Source organism: Bufo bufo, chromosome 3 (genome assembly GCF_905171765.1).
Source record: "Bufo bufo chromosome 3, aBufBuf1.1, whole genome shotgun sequence".
In the NCBI taxonomy this organism is placed as follows: domain Eukaryota; kingdom Metazoa; phylum Chordata; class Amphibia; order Anura; family Bufonidae; genus Bufo; species Bufo bufo.
The window spans coordinates 43,913,010-43,936,135 of NC_053391.1; the positions used below are offsets into that span (position 1 = coordinate 43,913,010).

General features: G+C 45.4%; 1 protein-coding gene across 3 annotated transcripts in view; it reads left to right on the plus strand.

Moving 5' to 3' along the window:
• The window catches only part of DNAJC28 (DnaJ heat shock protein family (Hsp40) member C28), a 31,992-nt gene extending 18,470 nt beyond the window's left edge, over positions 1 to 13,522 (plus strand). The window contains exons 2-3 of one of the 3 annotated variants that reach the window (XM_040423157.1): positions 8,842 to 8,963; positions 11,897 to 13,522. In XM_040423157.1, coding sequence (XP_040279091.1) covers positions 11,936 to 13,090 — 1,155 coding nt within the window. In that variant the 5' untranslated portion in view covers positions 8,842 to 8,963; positions 11,897 to 11,935 and the 3' untranslated portion in view covers positions 13,091 to 13,522. The remainder of the gene's footprint in view (positions 1 to 8,841; positions 8,964 to 11,896) is intronic. The other 2 variants (XM_040423158.1, XM_040423159.1) reach the window with 2 other exon arrangements.
• Positions 13,523 to 23,126: the final 9,604 nt, after the last annotated feature.

Sequence of the window (23,126 nt, forward strand, 5' to 3'; positions counted from 1 at the left end):
TTCCCATTTACTACTCTAACTGCAGTACTAAATTTATTTCAAGCTTGCTCAGTGGGAGTGTCCTACCTGCTACAGCTATCTCCCTGTCACAGCTCAGGAGGTGTGTCCTTTCTGCTACAGCTCTCTCCCTATCACAGCTCAGAGGACGTGTACTCTCTGCTGCAGCTCTCTCCCTATCAGCGCAGGGGGCCCATCCTGCTGCAGCTCTCTCCCTATCACAGCTCAGAGGGCGTGTACTCTCTGCTGCAGCTCTCTCCCTATCACAGCGCAGGGGCCCATCCTTCTGCAGCTCTCTCCCTATCACAGCTCAGAGGGCGTGTACTCTCTGCTGCAGCTCTATCCCTATCACAGCGCAGGGGGCCCATCCTGCTGCAGCTCTCTCCCTATCACAGCTCAGAGGGCGTGTACTCTCTGCTGCAGCTCTATCCCTATCACAGCTGAGGGGGCCCATCCTGCTGCAGCTCTCTCCCTATCACAGCTCAGAGGGCGTATACTCTCTGCTGCAGCTTTCACCCTATAACAGCTCAGGGGGCCCATCCTGCTGCAGATCTCTCCCTATCACAGCTGAGAGGGCCCATCCTGCTGCAGATCTATCCCTATCACAGCTCAGGGGGCTTGTCCTTTCCACTGCAGCTTTCTTCCTGTAACTCACAGCCTCTAACAGTAGATAGGACTAGTAGCGGTGGAAGGATGGAACTGAGCATGTGTGACCACCTCAGCGATGTTACCGAAGTAGACAGAGAAGTAAAAGAGTAAACAGCAGATGGCGCTATACAGATACATGTTATTGAATAACTCAGTGGCTGTAATACATTTTTAATTACGTGCAATTACAAAAGTATTCAGATCCAGGTGGTGGTTTAAAATGTAGAATATTTTTAATGGGACAATCCCTTTAAATTAAAATTATATGTACGCCTAAGCCCTTTACTGATCTAGACCATTGCAGATTATACCACTAACCCCTTCACCATCCTATAATACCAGACATATTAAGGGTGTTACACTTGAATCCATCCTAGATAAAGCATATTAGCCCATTACCACTGTAGAACACCAGGGCTATTACCCTCGCTCCTTCACCGTCCTAAACACGAGGAATATTAAAGGGGTATTTCCATCTGAGACAATGGGGGCATACAGCTGGGATATGCCCCCACTGTCTGGGACCCGCACCTACACCGAGAACGGAGCGGGGAAGGTGGTGACCGAAGGACCCTGGGTTTCCCCGGGTCCGGCCACCACTAAGCGCTTTCCTCATAGAAGTAAATGAGAGCGCACCGCACATGACCGGCCACTGCTACCGTTTACTTCTATGGGGCAGGTGTGCAGCATACGGGTAGGTTACCCGACACTCCTAGGTTTTATGTGTATTTCTCTTTAAGGAAGTTAGGCCTGCAGCAGGCAATGCAGATTCCAGTCAGCAGAGGGAGCTCCCAGTTCAGTATAAATAGGCAGGGCCTAGCCTAGGAAGGGAGTTCAGAAGTTTCTAGAGTCTGAGGAAGCTGAGAGAGAGACAGGGGCAAGCTCAGAGAAGCAAGAGGTACTCAAGACAACAGAGGAGGTACTTTATAAAGATAAAACCAAGGATATACGCCAGAGCTAGGGTATTGGGCCTTGGAGAAGATTTTCTATGTCCCAGGATCAGTCAGGAATAGAGTGCAAGCTCCTGTACTACAAGTCCTGTGTTTAACACTCTGAAGTCGCCTTGCTATATCCGTATTGCCTGCATCAAATGTACTGCAACACACTGTCTGCAAAGGAACTGCGTTTCCAGCTATGGCCATGTTTGATGACTACTAAAGTTTGAGTTCTGCTTTAACATCACGTGGTTCCTCAGTTATTCCTGCTATCAGCAAACGGCGTGCCACCGTTTAATTGGCACTGGCGTCACGAACATTTCTCATCATCACCTGCCCTTGCAGAGAGTCAGCCGTCTCAGGTTAGTGTCTATTGCACTACAACACCCAGGAACATTTCTAAACACAACTTGAGTACGCTGCAGATGGAAGTAGCTGAGCCTGTGCTTGGCTATTTTCTGCGGCCCCATAGAAAATGAATAGAGGGCGGCTGCGCATGCGCAGTGCGCCCTCCACCACTTCCGGGGCTTCGTTCTCGATATAGGTGCAGGTCCAGGCGGTGGGACACGCATCTATCCTAGCAATATGCCCCCATTGTCTGAGATGGGAAAACCCCTTTAACGCTCAGCAGGGTGCGGGGCCATGTCCTACCTTTGCTGTGGGGCCCCATGAGTCATCATTATGCCTCTGATAGAAACCAGTGGCGCAAGTGACAACAGACATAGCGGCATTGTCTTACTAGGTGATGAAGCTGCAGGCTTCGTGAGGGTTGGTGAAGGATTTCCATCGCGCTGTCGGGATGTCAAGCCTCTGCATGAAATCTTTTGCCATCTCCTTGTTATCTTGAAGCTGAGCTGCCTTTATGGTGGGACCGAAACATCTCACCCCAGACCTGGTCAGATCGTCAATCAGTCCTTGAAGACAGAAACAAAGCTATGAACCATGGCATAGTAGTTTTAATACTACGGCTGGTTAAGCGCCTGCACAGCAGAGGATGCAGCGGACGAGGCGTTACGTGGGACAGAGCAATCTGTTCACCCCTGAGGAACTAGTGTAGAGCATGGGAGTAGTAGTTGGCCCAGATAAGGTGTTGAGTCATGGTGTACTCCCTCAGGCTGTCACTCCTTGGGGTTTGGTGCCAGCGAACACATGCGGGCTGCCATCTTTAGTAAGGTAGACTCACCTGTCTGGCGATGCACAGGTAAGCCCTTACCCGTACCTGGAGCCGGTCTGAAATCAAATGCGGTCACCGGGAGCAGGCAGTTCCGAGAACAGCCGCCGGGGGCCTTCATCGGGCTGTTCTCGGAACTGCCTGCTCCCGGTGACCGCATTTGATTTCAGACCGGCTCCAGGTACGGGTAAGGGCTTACCTGTGCATCGCCAGACAGGTGAGTCTACCTTACTAAAGATGGCAGCCCGCATGTGTTCGCTGGCGAACTGACCATCACTGATTAGGAGAACCATAAATGTTTCACTTTAATCAGTGCAAAGGATAAGTTAAAGGGGTTGTCCACTTTTTGGTTATTGTTGACCAATGAGCTTGTGAGATGATTACATGGCACTTACTAATACAGCCTTTGCTGAAATTCTGTACCATTTTCTATATTTTAGAAGGAATCACCCCTTGCTTACAAAGTCCACACAGAGGTCCTGTCCACAAGATGGCCGCTGATGGAAGGTCATGTGACCAGGCTAAACACCTCCATGTGACGTCTCCTGTCATCTGCACTTGTTCTGTTGGAAGTTAATGCAGGTGCATATGTTTGAATTTAGGAGAATATCCACTTCTTGGACCTTCCAGTCTGCCTGGAGCAGTGTTCCTCACAGTTGTGCTGATTCTGTGGCCCTAAGGACCCTTGGAGCGGGAGCAGATCTTCATGCTCCCTCACTCCTCACTAGCCTAGCTAGCTCTCTCTAGAACTCTCTAGAGCTCCCCCTCCTGGCAGGAAGCAGGACCAGCCCAGTCCTACCAAGAGGAGAGGAATGGAATGGTAAGTTTCATTCCTAATGCCGACCATACCTTATCATTCTTGATGTACAGAACATTACATTACATAGAACAATTGCAGATACCTCCAGGTCTGGGGTAAGCAATGGGCCCTTATAGTGTTTCATATGCCGTTATACTGCACATCTATGGCATTTTTAGAAGCTTCATTTGAAAGTGCTAAAGTTTAATCAGTTCAAGGCTAAAATTTGGACTGCTAGCAGCCACCACTAGGGGGAGCATGGGAGCTTACTGCAGACTGGCTTATTTTTCAGTTCAATGTACAGCCAATATGCAATAAGCAACTATGGGCCCCCTAGTGGTTAGGGAGTAGTGGTCAGGGTGACATGGGGTATTGCTTACATTAGAAATATTTGCTATTGCTTCTGTGCTTTCCTGTCTGATGCTCTTGAACGTTAGCCGGCCATTAGTGTGGCTCCATAAAGAAGCTCCCCGGCCACCGATATATAATATACACAGACACTTACCGGCAGCGAGGAGAGACATAGAGCTGATAACGACCAGGCTGATGTTGTGGTCCTTACAGAACTGCTTTAAGATTGCTGGGTTGCTGGTTAACACTGCTGAGGGACATAAGACACAGTAACATGTATGTAAGTATACGCAACTCTCAAATCAATGTTCTGCTCATTTTCCCTTCCAATAGGGGGACATTTTGCACTTTTTTGGTGCTTGCTGATCCATGAATGGAATGCCAGAACTACAGTAACCACTGACGCCAATATACAGAAGAGCAAAGGAGATGGATCTGTGGGGATGTAACTTTGTCTTATATCTTATTAGGGTCTGTAGAAAGCTAAGAGTTGTCCACTTACCTGATTTACCTATCTTCTCGCTGTCAGGCATCCGTTCAGTCCCTGGTGCAAAGAGAACCTGCTTTACGTGAGCAGATTGTGCCACGGCCCGGCACAGGCCTTCCTCAGTCTCTCCACTACCGATTACCAGTACTCTGTCAGTCATGTCCCTACAGGGGAAAGTGTGGTGAATACTGTGAGGGTTAATGCCCCTTGGATCAGGTTCGGTAGATGGGCACAGCTGGCACTGTATATGGCACAGTGACTGATGAGCCCCTACTGCAGGTAGAGGTCAGATATTGGTATTACATATGATCAGTCACAGGCAAGTCACATGCATTGCCGTCTATGATGGAAGAGCCATGTGTGATTTGCGACCTAGAATCCAACCTGACATTCAGTAGATAGTAAATGCGACATTGCAATCTTGATCTTGTGTGGCACATCACCACATTGCCCGAGGTTCTCCTGTTGGCAGGCAGAGACTCAAAGGGGTCGTCCCATGAAAAATATTCCACATTTTTCAAACAGGCCCCTGGATCTGAATACTTTTGTAATTGCATGTAATTAAAAATTTAGCATAGCCACGGAGTTATTCCATAAAATCTATCTGTACAGCGCCACCTGCTGTTTGTTCTTTTCCTTATTTCTTTGTCCACCTCAGTAACATCACTGAGGTGGACGCACATGCTCAGTTCCATCTTTCAACTGCCGCTTGCCATAAAGGACGCACCTCCAAAGCTATCATACAGAAAGAACTACGTCAGAAAGGATATGTCTCCTGAGCTGTACTAGGGAGAGAGCTGCAGTAGACAGAACATGCCTCCTGAGCTGTAATAGGGAGAGAACTACAGCAGAAAGAACACACCCCTAAGCTGTGATAGGGAGGAGCTGCAGCAGAAAGGATTCGCCCCCTGAGCTGTACTAAGGAGAGAGTTGCAGTAGACAGAACACACCTCCTGAGCTGCAATAGTGAAAGAGCTGCAGCAGAAAGGATGCACCCCCTGAGCTGTAATAGGAAGAGAACTACAGCAGAAAGAACACACCCCTGAGCTGTGATAGGGAGTGAGCTGCAGTAGACAGGACATGCCTCCTGAGCTGTAATAGGGAGAGAACTACAGCAGAAAGAACACACCCCTAAGCTGTGATAGGGAGGAGCTGCAGCAGAAAGGATTCGCCCCCTGAGCTGTACTAGGGAGAGAGTTGCAGTAGACAGAACACACCTCCTGAGCTGCAATAGTGAAAGAGCTGCAGCAGAAAGGATGCACCCCCTGAGCTGTAATAGGGAGAGAACTACAGCAAAAAGAACACACCCCTGAGCTGTGATAGGGAGTGAGCTGCAGCAGAAGGGACATGTCACCTAAGCTGCTACCTCGAAATAAATGTAGCAGAGTAATTGGAGTAGTGAATGGGGAGATCTCCGGATCCATGTGAGGTCCAGGGCTGGTTCTGGCTTTGTTAGAAAGAGATTGTCATGTGCTATATGATGTCAGATTTTTATGTTTATATTAATCATGGGAGAACCACCTAAAACGCTTAAGCTGGCCATACATATTAGATCACGTTGGATATCAACATACCCCGATCCCTTTGTTCTCGGGAAGATAAACCTCCACCACAGGAGTCTGGAGTCTGTGAGCAGCTTTCTCCCCTCTCCCATTTACAACACAATGTTGGCCGAGTATGCATGTGTGTACGGGGATCGGGAGTTCTCATGTTTGGCTGTCCCAACCCTGGATGGCACATCTGTAACACGACCCCCAGCTACCACTGGTCATGATGGAGTGGACAAGATGTCGAAGGAAGAGGAAGCCAATACTAACACCAGAGACTACTCGTCACCATTGTGACCCAAAGCACCATTGGAGCACACAGTGAAGAACGTGACCCCAGTATTTTCGGACCCTATCGTGCAGGGATGCAGTAACCCAGCCCTTTATGACTCTGCGACTTTAGGCCACATGCGCACGAACATGGTTTATTTCTGCATCTGAGCCGCATTTATTGCGGCTCGGGTGCGGACCCATTCACCTCAATGGGGCCGCAAAAGATGCTGAAAGCACTCCGTGGGCTGTCCGCATCCGTTGCTCCGTTCCGTAGCCCCACAAAAAAAAAATAGAACATGTCCTATTATTGTCCGTTTGGCGGACAAGGATAGGCATTGTTACAATTGATCCGCAAAAAAAAAAAAAAAAGGATGCCATACGGACGTCATACGGACGTCATGCGTTTTTTTTGCGAATATGCATTTTGCGGACTGTAAAACACAAACGTTCGTGTAGGCTTATTCATACACATTGTCCCAGTGTAATGTCCCCACAGTCAGTGCGGCAGGAAAGCAGGGGCCACACATCGGGATTAATATTCATGTGACCTTTACCGTGACACAAAGGCCATTTCTGATTTTTAATAATTTTCCCAATGTCCGTCCGAGCAGAATAACTTCACAAATAGAGATTCTCCCCCTTATAATAATTATATCTTTCAGTCCTCACAGTGGACTCTCACAATGTAGACTACTATTTACTACTAGACCTGTGTTTGCTGTCAGTGAATGAGGACACCAGTTTTTGGACATAGCGGGACACATGGTTGTATGAATAATTTATGTGTTTGCCTAAAAATTATCTTAATATAGAAATAATCTAATTCTACCAAATCACGAAATCATATGCAAATGTTGGTGTAATATAGAGGGGGGCAGACGGGCAATATAGTAAATATCAAGTTCCCCCCAGGTGAAAAAAGAGGGGCCTCTCGGAAAGACCTCCCATCATATCTGTCTGTCATTGATGTGTCTCCCAAGCGTCATGTCACTGGGTCATGTGACAGATGGAAGACACGTTACTGCTGCGCTCAGTTAGATCTTTAACATGGTGCCCCCTCTCTTCTTTGTTCACCTCTGCACTTATAAAGGCACAGCCGGGGTGCACCTAGCCTTTCTGCTGCTATAGGCGAAAACTCAAACGGCGCCCCAATGCCAATTTCTTAACCTAACCCCTTTGCCCCAGTGAAAGCGCTTATTCCCCACGGCCCTTCCGCTGCCCCCCTCTTGCCCCTACCTGGTGCTGCCTGAGGCGATCGCCTCACCCGGCCTCATTGGTGGTGCACCCCTGGGCACAGCAATACAGAAACATGGGAAGGGGTAAGGTAATTCTGAGGATTTCATACAGCGGAGACTTCATAGCAGGCGGTCAGATCATTACAGCAGGTCCCTGCAATGCACTCTGCTCTGTATATTCCCATAGACGGAGAAGGCAATGTGGCTACTTACTGTCAGATGCTGCTCAGTCTTCTTCCTCTAAGGACTGGTGGATGGGAGCGCCCCTCGCTGGGCTCTTATATAAGGATGGACGGGCAGATTATTAATTATCGTTGGTCTGAGGGCTGATTTACATACAGTGATATTTAAGATGAGACGGTCAGGAATTGTCCAGTACTGTAATGGTCGATTGTGGGATTTATCATCACATCACTGGTTACGTGGCGCCCTGGTAGTAATGCTGATGATTACATCTGTATTTCATCTGTAGTTACCCAGGTTACGGTAGGTTCACATCTGTGGCAGGTAAGTCCAGTAATCTATTCCGGCAGAGGAGCAGACTACCGGAGATGCCGGGCATAGCGCGGGATGTCGCCGCACACCGCCAGATCCCTACTCAGTGAGGATCCGGTTAGGATCCAGCAGAATGCAGCGGTATTTTTGGCAGAATGCCGGCATTTATGCTGGATCCTATTATAGTGAATGGGAATCCAGCTATGCCAGAACATAATACCAGATTTACCTGCCGCCGATGTGAACCTAACCTTAGACTTATTGCCAGTGAGCGCCAATCTGTGTTTCTCCAGCTGTTCAAAAACACAGCTCTCGGCATACCCTGAAACTGCAAGCCGTGCATGCTGAGAGTTGTAGTATTGCAGCAGGTAGGAGGCCTGATGTCAGAAACCATTGACATAAGTATTACTAACCTAATAAAGAGTGTCTCTTGCTCTGGAGGACCCGTCCTGTCCTGTATTACACAGACGCCCCCCCCCCCCAGCGCCAGACTGGAACTTAAAAGCAACCCTGGCACACCAACCCCACCAGCGCACATACAACACGCCCTTCTACTCCACAATATCATTGAACAATAGTACCGCGAGTTCTGTACTGTGGCAAATTTTGCTTTACTTGGTCACACCACTCGTGACTCTCTGCATTGTGCAGTTCCTCTGTTATTCCTCTATAAAAGTGTGAATAGGGCCTGGCCTACGTGGAGACTTTTTGGGATACTGATTGTGAGCCCTCGTGGGCAGGGCTAATAATAATAATAATAATAATTACAAAATGATAATAATAATAATAATAATAACTGTACTGTAGCTACTTCTCAGTTTTCTGTTAATATGGCATAAAAAAGCAAAACAGTCAGAGGAAATAATAATAATAATAATATATATATATATATAAATTGACCAGCAGGTGGCACTGTGGTCAAATAATCCAGAACTACATTCCCAGAAGTCTGTGCTGCACAACAAACATGTCTGCTCCCTGAAAGGGGAAGAGAGCACAGCTTTCTGTGCAGCCATAACTGGTAGGTGAGTAATGCACATACTGTAGAGCTGTCTTCTATGTAGATTTGGTGCAGCCTTTGCTGTGTCTGGAGAAAGTAGCAGATTGTGCAGTGTCGCTGACTGTGACCCTGGGCCCCAGCTCTTCAGTAACAGCCTTCTAGTCTCTGACTCTGATGGGGACTGGTGTCATTCTCTATGCCCTACATTTGGTAACGCTTTTGGATTTTTGTCTATCTGATCCCTAAATTTCCCTAGAGCAGGGGTAGGCAACCTTCAGCACTCCACCTGTTGTGAAACTACAACTCCCAGCATGCATACTTGCTTTGCTCTTCTCAGACCTCTCATAGAAATGAACGAAGCATGCTGGGAATTGTAGTTTGACAACAGCTGGAGTGCCGCAGGTTGCTGACCCCTGCCCTAGAGATAAGTGGTGCCAGATGTATCCGGCTGCTGTTTATCCCCCGACACGCCCTGAATTTACATAGGTTCCCTGACAATTAGCTAATCACCACGGATCTGATTCACAAAACCCCTCTGCAAGGTAGCGCACTAAGTATTCCAAGCGTTAGTCACCTTCTTCCCAGCAGGTCTCTTGCCTCTGGGCAGTAAAGAGATGTCCTACGCTCCGACATGAGGTCTGTATGCCTTTATAAGGCTGGGTTCACACGGGCGAGATTTCCGTGCGGGTGCAATGCGGTAGGTGAACGCATTGCACCCGCACTGAATCCCGAACCATTCATTTCAATGGGGCTGTTCAGATGAGCGGTGATTTTCACGCATCACTTGTGCGTTGCGTGAAAATCGCAGCATGCTCTATATTCTGCGTTTTTCACGCAACGCAGGCCCCATAGAAGTGAAGGGGTTGCATGAAAATCGCAAGCATCCGCAAGCAAGTGCGGATGCGTTGCGATTTTCACGCATGGTTGCTAGGAGACGATCGGGATGGAGACCCGATCATTATTATTTTCCCTTATAACATGGTTATAAGGGAAAATAATAGCATTCTGAATACAGAATGCATAGTAAACTAGCGCTGGAGGGGTTAAAAATAAATAAAAAATAATTTAACTCACCTTAATCCACTTGATCGCGTTGCCGGCATCTCCTTCTGTCTCCTTTGCTGAACAGGACCTGTGGTGAGCATTCATTACAGGTAAAGGACCTGTGGTGACGTCCCTCCGGTCATCACATGATCTTTTACCATGGTGATGGATCATGTGATGACCGGAGTGACGTCACCAAAGGTCCTTTACCTGTAATGAATGCTCACCACAGGTCCTGTTCAGCAAAGGAGACAGAAGGAGATGTCAGGCTACGCGATCAAGTGGACTAAAGTGAGTTAAATTATTATTATTATTTTTTAACCCCTCCAGCGCTAGTTTACTATGCATTCTGTATTCAGAATGCTATTATTTTCCCTGATAACTATGTTATCAGGGGAAATAATACAATCAACAGAACACCGATCCCAAGCCTGAACTTCTGTGAAGAAGTTCGGGTTTGGGTACCAAACATGCCCGATTTTTCTCACGCGAGTGCAAAACGCATTACAATGTTTTGCACTCGCGTGGAAAAAACGCGGGTGTTCCCGCAACGCACCCGCACATTTTCCCGCAACACCCGTGTGAACCCAGCCTAAGACTGTCCCCTCTCCTGACATGTCTGTTTTAGTAACTACAATTCTGGGGCATCTATTCTTATGACTTAATGTTGTGAGATTCTTCTGTTATTCCTTCTAGAAGTTTATGAATGAAGCAGCAGTTTGCAATGAAGGTCCAGCTGGATGCTACCAGTTGTGGGGGGGGGGGGGCGTGTCCCCGCACAGTCTGACATTATCCAATCAGTGCCACCAGTGTCAAACTGTGCAGGGACCCCCCTCAACTGGTATCACCCAGTTGGACCTTCATTACAGATTTCTAGCAATTCATCATAACTTCTAGTAGGAATAATCGAGGAATGGGACAACATTAAGTCATAAGACTAGATGCTCCAGATTTGTTATTACATGGAGAATGCAAGCATGCATTAGAAACATTGTAATAAAAAACTTTGCCCTCCACCTCACCCACTTAGGGCTCATACAGACAAACTTATTTTGTTTCAGTGTCCGTTCCGTGTTTTTTGCGGATAGGATGCAGACCCATTCATTTCAATAGGTCCGCAAAAAATGCAGACAGCACACCGTGTGGGGTCCGCATCCGTATGTCCGTTCTGTACCCCTGCAAAAAAGATAGAACATTTCCTATTCTTGTTCGTTTTGCGGACAAGGATAGGCTTTGTTACAATGGATCTGGAAAAAGAAAGGATGCATTACGTATGTCACACGGACATCATCTGTATTTTTCGCGGATCTGTGTTTTGCCGACCGTAAAATACATACGGTCGTGTGCATGAGCCCTTAATCCGACTTCTATGAAGGAAAAAATTGAATAAGTGCTGCACAACTATGGCGCTCATTCTGATCACCATAATTCAAATTGTATACACTGATAAGGGTCCATTCACACGTCCGCATTTTGTAGTCTGCACATCGCCGGCACTTTCATAGAAAATGCCTTTTCTTGTCCGCAATTGCGGACAAGAATAGGACATGTTCTATATTTTTGCGGATCCGCAAATGCGGATGCGGAAAAGCCCATTCCGGCCCAATTGAAAATGAATGGGTCCGCACGTGTTCCGCAAAATGCTTCTCCTCTATTACAAAGCTGTTTGTCTGCAGCAACCACTAGGGGGAGCTCAGTGCATAGGAGTTTGTATACTTACCACTGATCTCTTTGCACTGAGCTCCATCTAGTGGCCACTACATGAAAAACATAGTTTTTTTGCCAGGAAAAGAGGAAGGAGCTCAATGTCGGGCCCCATAGCAGTCACATGCAGACATGTCAGAAGTGACAACTTGTTTTTAACTTTTCTGCATTTACTTCTTTATGCTTATTCGTTTTTCTTTTCTTTTGCAGTTTTTTTGTGTTCACATTGTTGATTATACCTTCACCACCATGAAACTCCTCAGCGTTCTTCTGACTCAGAATACAAGAAGTCCTCTCTTTCTATTGGTCTCTTCAAGCAAATCTCCTGGCTGTGAAGTCTCTAACTGTTGCTATTATTCAACCTACAAGCATAAAAGAAGCATCAAGGAATGTTACAGGATCCTGAAGCTCCCCGAAGGATCTTCTGCCGATGAAGTTAGAGATTCCTATAGAACCTTGGCCAAGAAATACCATCCAGACAGCGGCGCAACCACTGCAAACGCCGCCATGTTCATGCAGATTGATGATGCCTATAGGGACGTGTTGACCCACTTGGCCACAGAGTCTAAGAAAGCAAAGGACCTGGAAGACGAGGAGGAAAAGATGTCAGAATATAAGGTCCCGCAACACAGACAATACTTGAGCTATGAAGGTGTTGGTTTTGGCACACCAAGTCAAAGGCAGAGGCAGTATATGCAGTTTCGTGTGGATCGGGCTACGGATCAGGTTCTAGATTATCGGAAGCAGAAGCTAGAATGTCAGTATGCTGAAAACTCAATGATAGCCAAAGATGTCAAACACAGCAAAAAAGTAAAAATAACTCAAGCCATTGAGCGGTTGGTGGAAGACCTCATCCAGGAGTCTATGGCGAAAGGGGATTTTGATAACCTCAGTGGGAAAGGAAAGCCCCTCAACAAGTTCTCCTCGTGTCCACATATTGACCCCATGACCCATAATCTCAACAGAATATTGATAGATAACGGTTATCAACCTGAGTGGATCATATTGCAAAAAGAGATCCGAGAAACTATCGATAAACTGAGAGAAGGTTTGGTGGCTTCTCGGAAAAAACTGGGAGATCCCATGACCTACAGGCAGGAAAACCAATGGACGGAGATTTGTGAGACCTTCAGAAGAGATATAACAAAACTGAACAAGAGAATCAACGACTTTAACCTGGTTGTCCCACTATTGAGCAGGCAAATGGTCCATTTCAATGTGGAGAAAGAGATCTCTCGAGCGGAGCAGGCGTTTATCACCCTCAACGAGGAACTTAAAGCGGCAAATAACACTGAGGCCGGTGAACAGATGGACAATCATCCGGTCAACCCCACAGAGGTCTTCTTAAATTGGATAAAGCAGCTGAAGAACTTCAGAAATCTGAATAAACATAATAAAGACTAGTAGAATATAATGTCTAGATCTAGTAATTTAGTGTCTGAATGATGTAGGGTTATTGGGCACGGTCATTTAGTGGATAGCAACAGTGCCATGCAGGGACGTAGCTAAAGGCTCATGGGCCCTGGGGCAAGAGTTCAGCTTGGGTCCCCCTTCCCTCAGTGCTTTGTGGCCAGGAGCAGGGAAGCACATAGCCTTCATGCTGCCTTAGGTAAAAATTGAAATGCCCCTCCCCCAATGCCAAATTCTTGACCTAACCCCTTCCCTCCAGAGGTGTAACTTTACCTACATGCACTTTCTATAATACCTGTGTCTTCTTATATGGCACAAGGTTCTTTGGGCCCCTCAGGCTTCTGGGCCGGGTAGCGACTGCTACTTCTGCACCACCTATAGTTATGCCCCTGGTGCTATGGGTTTAAAGGATATCTGACATATCAAAACTTTCAGTCGATGGAGGTCTGAATAGGTCAGAATGCTTAGTAAACTAGTGATGGAGGGGTTAAAAAAATTAAAAACAATTAATAAACAAACCTTAATCCACTTGAACGCTCAGCCCGGCATGTCTTCTTTCTTTTTTGATGAAAAGGACCTGTGGTGTCGTCACTGCGCTCATCACATGGTCTATCACCATGGTGATGGACCATGTGATGAGTGCAGTGACGTCATCAAAGGTCCTTTAGCCAGGTCCTGAAGAAAATAGAAAGAGGAGGAGATCCGCTACGCGATCAAGTGGATGGGGTGAGTTAAATTTATTATTTTTAACCCCTCAATGGACATTTTACTAAGCATTCTGTATTAAGAATGCTATTATTTTCCCTTAAAACCATGTTATAAGGGAAAATAATAAAATCTACACAACACCGATCCCGAACTTCTGTGAAGAAGTTCGGGTCTGGGTACCAAACATGACTATTTTTCTCACGCGCGTGCAAAACGCATTAAAACGCTTTGCACTCGCGCGGAAAAATCTATAATTTTCCCGCAACGCACCCGCATCTTGTCCAGCTCCACACGCGACGCCCGTGTGAAAGAGGCCTTAGCTCCTGCTAATTAAAAGCACCTGGGCCGAATGGGGAGGAGTGCGGATACCAGGAGGGAAAAGAGCATAGATTCTACAAAGCATGTAAAATGTAAGAACTGGATCGCACATCCTCAATACTATGCGCTGAGAAGCAGTCATTAGATAAAAGCAATTTATCGTATACCTACCTCTACTCCCTAGGAGGTGGGAATTTATACACCCTTAGAACTCATGCACACAAACGTATTTTCTTCCCGCTTCCGTTCCGTTTTCTGTTCGGCCCGTATGCGGAACCATTCACTTCAATGGGACTGTAGAAAATACGGAAGTTACTCAATGTGCATTCCGTTTCCGTTTGTCCGCATGGCCGTTCGGCAAAAAAGTAGTGCATGTCCTATTATTGTCCGCAAATCACGGTCCGAGGCCCCATTCAAGTCAATGGGTCCGCAAAAAATACGGAACGCACACGGAACACATCTGTATGTCATCCGTATTTTATCCGTATTTTGCGGATCTATACTGTAGAAATGCTATGCCCAGCCCATATTGCTCCCGTGTTTGGTGATTAATAAGTTACTGTTTCCGTTTCCGATCCGCAAAAAACGGATCGCATACGGAAACCATTACGGATATGTTTTGTGCAATAACGGAACGGAAGAGGACTTAAGGCTACATGCACACGACCGTATGTGTTTTGCGGTCCACAAATTGTGGATCCGCAAAAAAAAAGGATGACGTTCCATATGGCATCTGTTTTTTGCGGATCCGTTTTTTTTGTGGATCCATGGTAATAATGCCCCTCCTTGTCTGCAAACTAGAAAAAAATAGAACAACTAGGCCTATGCTTTTTGATCAAATTGTATACTAATGTCTCATGTACAGCATGCCGCATAGGGGTAGGTATACGATAAATTGCGCTGAGAAGCAGTTATTAGATAAAAGCATAGTATTGAGGATGTGAGATCCAGTTTCACTCTTATATTTTACAAGTTTTTTATTTTTCTGTTCACATAGCTGTATGAGGGCTTGTTTTTTGTGGGACAAGATACCCTTTCTAATGGCTCTATTGACGGTTGCATACAATGTGGTGGGAAGCAGGAAAAAAATTATAAATGGGGTGAAACTGGAAAAAAAAACACAATTCCAGAACAGATTTTTAGGTTTTGTTTTTACAGCGTTTCCTATATTATAAAACTGACCAGTTACTTTTATTCTCTAGGTCAGCACGAATCTGGCAATAAATGTATATATTTGTTTACAGCATTTTTATACTGGAGAAAGAAAAAAAAAAAAATGTGAAAATAATCATTTTTTTCTTTTAGTCTCCATATTCTGACCCCTATAACTTTTTTGTATTTACGTATGCGGAGCTATTTTTTTGCGGGGCGATCTGTGCTTTTCAGCGATATTATTTGGGGGCGTGTAAGTATTTTTGATTACTTTTTATTTAATTTTTGTGGGAGAAGAAGTGAACGAAAAACGACGAATCGGCCATTTTGACTTTTTTCCGTTTCGCCGGTTTCCATATGGGATTCAATTTTTTTGATTTTAATAGTATGGGAATTTTTGTACACTGGGATACCTATGATGTGTATATATATATATTTTTTTATGTTTTTTTTTTTTTTCATTTTGGAGAAATTGTTATATATATATTTTTTTTTACACTTATTTTTATAGTTCCCATGAGGATTTTACTGTATTTCTATGGAGCCCTGCTACAGGCAGGTGCTCCATAGAAATGACTAAGCAGCAGCCTCCTGTCACACCGGAGGACAGGGGCTGCTGCTGCTAATACACTCCGGCTCCCCTGATCCCCGCAAACACAGGGTTTGTGACTTTTTTCGCTAGAAAATTGTTGTACAGTGCTACCTACAGTGCTGTAGAACACATCACCACTGATAAATGAAAATAGGCCATGACGTTGCCGTTTTTGTCATAGTTAAAAACCACAACAAAAAGCGCATCGTAAAAACCGCCATCGTTCGTCATATTTTTTATTTTATTTTATTTACTTTTTACAGGTGAATCACATTTATTTAACATGTTGCACCAAACGTTTGGGAAATTTCTGAATTTCAAAATTGCAGCAATCGTGGTAAAAATTCAAGTTTTGTTTTTTTTACATTGCGGTTTTTGCTGTGTTTGTTTACTGCCTGTGTCCATTTTCCGTCTATGAAAAAACTAATGGACGTGTTTCACCGGTGTGTGAATAAGGCCTTGGATCATCCATGAGAATGCTTCATACCCCTAACATAGTGTAAATCCCTCTCACTATTCACACATCAGTAAGCCATGGATGTTCTCCACAGACAGCACAAGGATCCATTGGGGGTATATTCAGACATCCGGAAGCATGCAGCACTTTGGTCCGTTTTTCTGAACCAAACACACACAAAGTCTATGGGATACCGCTCATATTTGGTCTGTTTTTCTACGGAGCGTTGCTATAAGATATGCTGAAAGCCCCCCCTATCGGCTTAGCAGTGCTTATGAAAAAGTGGGTAACACAGAACAAAAACGGACACAACATGGACATCATTGCAGATGAAAAACAAAAAAAAATTTTCACAGATGGTAAACGAACACAGATGTGTGAATAAGGCGGTTAGGAAAACAATGTTGCTGTCAGTGGGCAGGGGTAGTTAGAGGGACAGTACTGCTGTCAGTGGGGGATGGGTGGATAGGGGGACAATGCTGCTGCCAGTGCTGTTGCTGCACTGTGGCATATAATCAGTGCAGCTGGGAAGGCATTTAGTGCTGCACAATGGTATTGATTTGGTGCTGCTGGGGAGGTATGTTGTGATGCACTGTGGTATTTTGCGCTGTTGGCGAGGTTTGTGGTATCTGATGAGGTATTTTGTGCTACATTGTGGTATTTGGCGCTATTAGGGAGGTATTTTGTGGTAGATTGTGGTATTTTGTACTGTTGGGGAGGTATTTTGTGTTACATTGTGGTAGTTGGCTCTATTGGGGAAGCATTTTGTGCTTTGAGTCCTTGTGAGAGAAGATTATTACAAATATTTGTCCTTATTTTGTACTGTAGTATCTGATGCTGCTGGGGAGGTAGAGCTTTAGCATGGTACTGTATGTGGTGCTATAAATGAGGCATTTTCTGTCCCACTTTTATTTGGTTTTCTTGTATTGATGGTTTACATCGGGGCATGACCAAGTAACGCAAAATTCGCTGTAGTATGCATTATGCAAACACTATTTTTCCATGATATCATGTGAAGTTTTTGTACCATGGCTGCTTTTTTCCCCAGTCCGGCCCTAGTTTACAATGTACCCTTTGTTTTACTTATATTACTGTTATGTTTGACTACCATACTATGCGATATTACTATATGACCACATCTCGTGATGCCTCCAGCCTTGCTCCGAGCTCCAGAATGAAATAAAAGCAGCTTTTACTAAACAGAACGAATGTGACAAAGCACAAGATACGCAGATCTGTTGATTCTTCCTCCTTCATGCCGTGCAGTCTGACAATCCTTGAGGAAAAACTCGAGCACCTCTGCTTTAGACCTCACAGACACGTGAGCTTTAGGCTCCTTTCACACGAGCGAGTTTTCCGCGCGGGTGCAATGCTTGACGTGAATGCTTAGCACCCGCACTGAATCCTGACCCATTCATTTCCATGGGTCAGTGTACATGAGCGTTTTTTTTACGCATCAGTTCTGTGTTGCATGAAAAACGCAGCATGTGCTACAGTCAGGTCCATAAATATTGGGACACAATTCTAACATTTGTGGCTCTATACACCACCACAATGGATTTGAAATAAAACGAACAAGATGTGCTTTACCTGCAGACTGTCAGCTTTAATTTGAGGGTATTTACATCCAAATCAGGTGAACGGTGTAGGAATGACAACACTTTGCATATGTGCCTCCCACTTGTTAAGGAACCAAAAGTAATGGGACAATTGGCTTCTCAGCTGTTCCATGGCCAGGTGTGTGTTATTCCCTCATTATCCCAATTACAATGAGAAGATAAAAGGCCCAGAGTTCATTTCTAGTCTGCTATTTGCATTTGGAATCTGTTGCTGTCAACTCTCAAGATGAGATCCAAAGAGCTGTCACTATCAGTGAAGCAAGCCATCATTAGGCTGAAAAAACAAAACAAACCCATCAGAGAGATAGCGAAAACATTAGGCGTGGCCAAAACAACTTTTTGGAACATTCTTAAAAAGAAGGAACGCACCGGTGAGCTCAGCAACACCAAAAGACCCGGAAGACCAGGGAAAACTACTGTGGTGGATGACCGAAGAATTCTTTCCCTGGTGAAGAAAACACCCTTCACAACAGTTGGCCAAATCAAGAACACTCTCCAGGAGGTAGGTGTCACGGCTGAGGATGGGAAAAACTCTCAGCCGTGCGGTGACAGAAGATGGTGGTCGCTGCTAGGCCAGGACAGGAATCTGGAAGCAGGTCACCTCCTAATACGTCCCTAATTCTGACCCTGTCTCCTAGCTGTATGAGCCGACCCTGATGGTGGGAGGGCTCATACTCTAGAACCTATAATCCCTACTAGCCCTCAGGGTGGCCCTGGACTAGGAGCAGGGTAAGACGACCTGTTCCTCCAAGACACGGACGAACAAGAGTCTCACTGGCCAGACTGCAAAGGAAGGGGAACATAAACAGCATATGGCAATGGCAGGTAAATGAAACAAGTACAACACCTACCTGCCACAGACACACAGCCTGGAACCCATGTACAAGTGCTGCTGTCCACAACAATACTAACGGACACAGCACACACCACACATCACACAGGAACCCAGGAAACCATAGCTGCAATAAACAAAGATTCCAGAGAAACATCTTCATAACATCATACATAAATTTATGACCACAAGGGTGGCCCTCACTGGCAGATGGTATATAACCAGAAGGATGACTAAAGCTAACCATGGCTGAAGTACCCCTCAGACTTCTGGCTTCCAGCAGAAGCTAAATAGGCCAAGTAGCCACACCCACACACACACTAGGAAAGGAGTTAACCCTTCCATCACCAAACAGGGTAGTGAAGCCACTAACAGGGGAATACACACACAATAAACCCCATGCACACCAGACAGGGAAAGTGCACAGGTGCAACCGCATGCACTTGACAGCAAGCTGCCTAGCAACAGCTCAGGCCGCTATACTGCCAATACTATTATGTTGCCAGCGGCAACCACACGTGAGGCAACATAGTAACAGAACTCACCAGTGGTTGAACAACAAGAGCAGACCGCGGGCAACTGCATGCGGGTCAAGGAGTCACGACCATGACCAAGGTCGTGACAGTAGGTGTATGTGTGTCAAAGTCAACAATAAAGAGAAGACTTCACCAGAGTGAATACAGAGGGTTCACCACAAGATGTAAACCATTGGTGAGCCTCAAAAACAGGAAGGCAAGATTAGAGTTTGCCAAACGACATCTAAAAAAGCCTTCACAGTTCTGGAACAACATCCTATGGACAGATGAGATCAAGATCAACTTGTACCAGAGTGATGGGAAGAGAAGAGTATGGAGAAGGAAAGGAACTGCTCATGATCCTAAGCATACCACCTCATCAGTGAAGCATGGTGGTGGTAGTGTCATGGCGTGGGCATGTATGGCTGCCAATGGAACTGGTTCTCTTGTATTTATTGATGATGTGACTGCTGATAAAAGCAGCAGGATGAATTCTGAAGTGTTTCGGGCAATATTATCTGCTCATATTCAGCCAAATGGTTCAGAACTCATTGGACGGCGCTTCACAGTGCAGATGGACAATGACCCAAAGCATACTGCAAAAGCAACCAAAGAGTTTTTTAAGGGAAAGAAGTGGAATGTTATACAATGGCCAAGTCAATCACGGACCTGAATCCGATTGAGCATGCATTTCAGTGAAAAGTAAAGGAAGGATCCCGGAGACAGATAAAGTCCTCTTTCAGCTCTTCTTTATTAGTTATGAGCAGTAGACAGACATAACTGATTGATTGATGTAAGCTGAGAAAAAAGGTGTGTCTAGGTGTGTTGCAACGGATGTTGCTTGAAACCAGTCCCTCCCTATTGGAGGAGGGGTGCTTTCAACTCCTTTATATTGAGGGGCCACACTTAGCAATTTGTTACGACTAAGGGTACTCACCCGAAACGCGTCAATCCTGCCGTGTATCTGATGGTTATGTCTGTCTACTGCTCATAACTAATAAAGAAGAGCTGAAAGAGGACTTTATCTGTCTCCGGGATCCTTCCTTTACTTTTCACTGCCTGCCACGGGAACACTTCCCCAGGGCCTCCGGAGCCGGGACCATACAAAAGACCAGATAGGTGAGCTGGAATTTTTCTTTCCATATGAGCATGCATTTCACTTGCTGAAGACAAAACTGAAGGGAAAATGCCCCAAGAACAAGCAGGAACTGAAGACAGTTGCAGTAGAGGCCTGGCAGAGCATCACCAGGGATGAAACCCTGCATCTGGTGATGTCTATGCGTTCCAGACTTCAGGCTGTGATTGACTGCAAAGGATTTGCAACCAAGTATTAAAAAGTGAAAGTTTGATTTATGATTATTATTCTGTCCCATTACTTTTGGTCCCGTAACAAGTGGGAGGCACATATGCAAACTGTTGTAATTCCTGCACCGTTCACCTGATTTGGATGTAAATACCCTCAAATTAAAGCTGACAGTCTGCAGGTAAAGCACATCTTGTTTGTTTCATTTCAAATCCGTTGTGGTGGTGTATAGAGCCAAAAATGTTAGAATTGTGTCCATGTCCCAATATATATGGACCTGACTGTATATTCTGCGTTTTTCACACAGCCCTGGTCCCATAGAGGTGAATGGGGCTTCAGTGAAAAACGCATTACATCCGGAAGCAAGTGTAGGTGTGATGCGTTTTTCACTGATGGTTGCTAGGAGATGTTGTTTGTAAACCTTCAGTTTTTTTATCACGCGCGTGAAAAACGCATCAAAAAGCATTGCACCCCCGCGGAAAAAACTTAACACAATCACTGAACGCACCCTGAACTCACCTGGAGCCAATCCGTCACGCTCGTGTGAAAGTGGCCTTAGGGCTCTTTCACACGAGCGGATGCCGTGCGTGGAATCCGCTGCGTGAAAGAATGCCAAACCCCGCTTCGGACAGCAGAGACACGGAGCAGTAACATGACTGATATCGCTCCGTGCCTCTCTGTGGTCTTTTTACTACAAAATCACAGTGAGATAAAGTTGTCACCGTGATTTTGTAGTAAAAAGATCACAGCGAGGCAAAGAGCATTATCAATCATGTTACTGCTCCGTGTCTCTGCTGTCCGGAGCGCGGCTTGGCTCTTTCACGCAGCGGATTCCACGCACGGCATCCACTCGTGTGAACGAGCCCTTAGTCTTGGCCTCTATGAAAAATTTGGTGTATGATGGGCTGGAGAAGAGCGTGTACTGAGGTCTCAAAACCCACTGAAGTGCATTTGCACAAGCAAGGGGGTCATCTTAAGTAACATCTGATTATTGCAGTTACTCTTATGGAGTCAAAGTGATAGACACCCCAAAGAGAGATGCCACCTGGCTAGTAAGAGTCTGGCCTAGCCGGTATTACCAATTTGTACTGCCAATTATCATGGCCGAGGGGGCATGGCGACACCTTTTTCCTTCTAATAGCTCAGTCTCAGCCTGTATAACAGCTAGAGATATGAGCCAGGTCTTTTAAGTTGACAATTGCACTGCTCGCTACCATACAGCCAGAGATAGAACATTCTCATGCAGATCTTATTCCCGACCTGACACATATCTCTAGCTGCTATAAAGTCTGAGATGGAGTAGGTGGAAGCAGCCCTCTCCTTCAGTCAGCTGTGATCTCAGCCATTGTGGCAGTAGGGGGATGCTGACAGGCTGCAGGGAAAGAACTAGTGGCATAGATCCTCCTGTCCCTGAAAAACTGTACGTGACCCCTGGGGAAGGGTAACATGGACTTCTGTGCATGTTATCAATACCCCCCACTTCCCTTTTACTGAGAAAGCATATCACATTATAGGGGTCTTTTTTTCCAGAAAAGGAGTGAGAAGGTAAGGGCTTAAGCCGCGTTCACATCACTGTTTCATTTTCTGTTTTCCTGATCTGTCAGATGAACAGAAAAACAAACAAAAAAATGGATCCTGCATCTGTTATGCACATTTTGCTTCTGTTTAGCCATTTCCGCCTGAGATACGTTTTTTTTTTTAGACAGAAAAAATGGATCTTGGATGCAAAATGTGAATAACGGATGCTCAGGATCCGTTTTTTTTTTTTTTCTCTGTTCTTCTGACGGATCAGAAGAACGGAAAATGAAATGGTGATGTGAACCCGGCCTTACTCATCTAATCACCCTCTGCGTCTAATTGGGCCGGTTTTTCTTTTCATGCTACAACCTAGATCTTTACCAGCGTCTGCACAACAGCGTCAAACACTTGCACGCCCCACATACGCCAATAAAGTTTACATTTTACACCGTCCCTATTCTGTACATAGCCGATCTTTATCAGAACATATACAGACCGCTTCTCTAGCAAATCCCGCTAGAAAACATTGGGGGAGATTTCTCAAAACTGGTGGAAAGGAAAACTGGCTTAGTTGCCCATAGCAACCAATTAGATTCCACCTTTCATTATTCACAGCTCCTATGGAAAATGAAAGGTGGAATCTGATTGGTTGCTATGGACAACTAAGCCAATTTTCCTTTCCACCAGTTTTGATAAATCTCCCCCATTATGTCAAACTGGGTTCCTTAAACCGCGCCCAAATCCCTTTTTTATACATGTGTCATTTTTTATTTAATTTTTTATAAAGGTGGCAACCCTAACCCTTAAAACAATGGTGAGCTTTTACAACGGCAAGAGCCTGTCTACCCATATACCACCGCTTTAAACTCCTTCATGTTTTTTTTTATATAAAAATGTAGATCAACTAACAAGTTTAAAACTTTATCTGTTGTTCGTTATCTATAAGAAATAAAGTTTGCAAGGAAAAAAAAAACACACTTCCTGTCAGTCTTTTGTGCGCGTTTGCCATTCGCAAG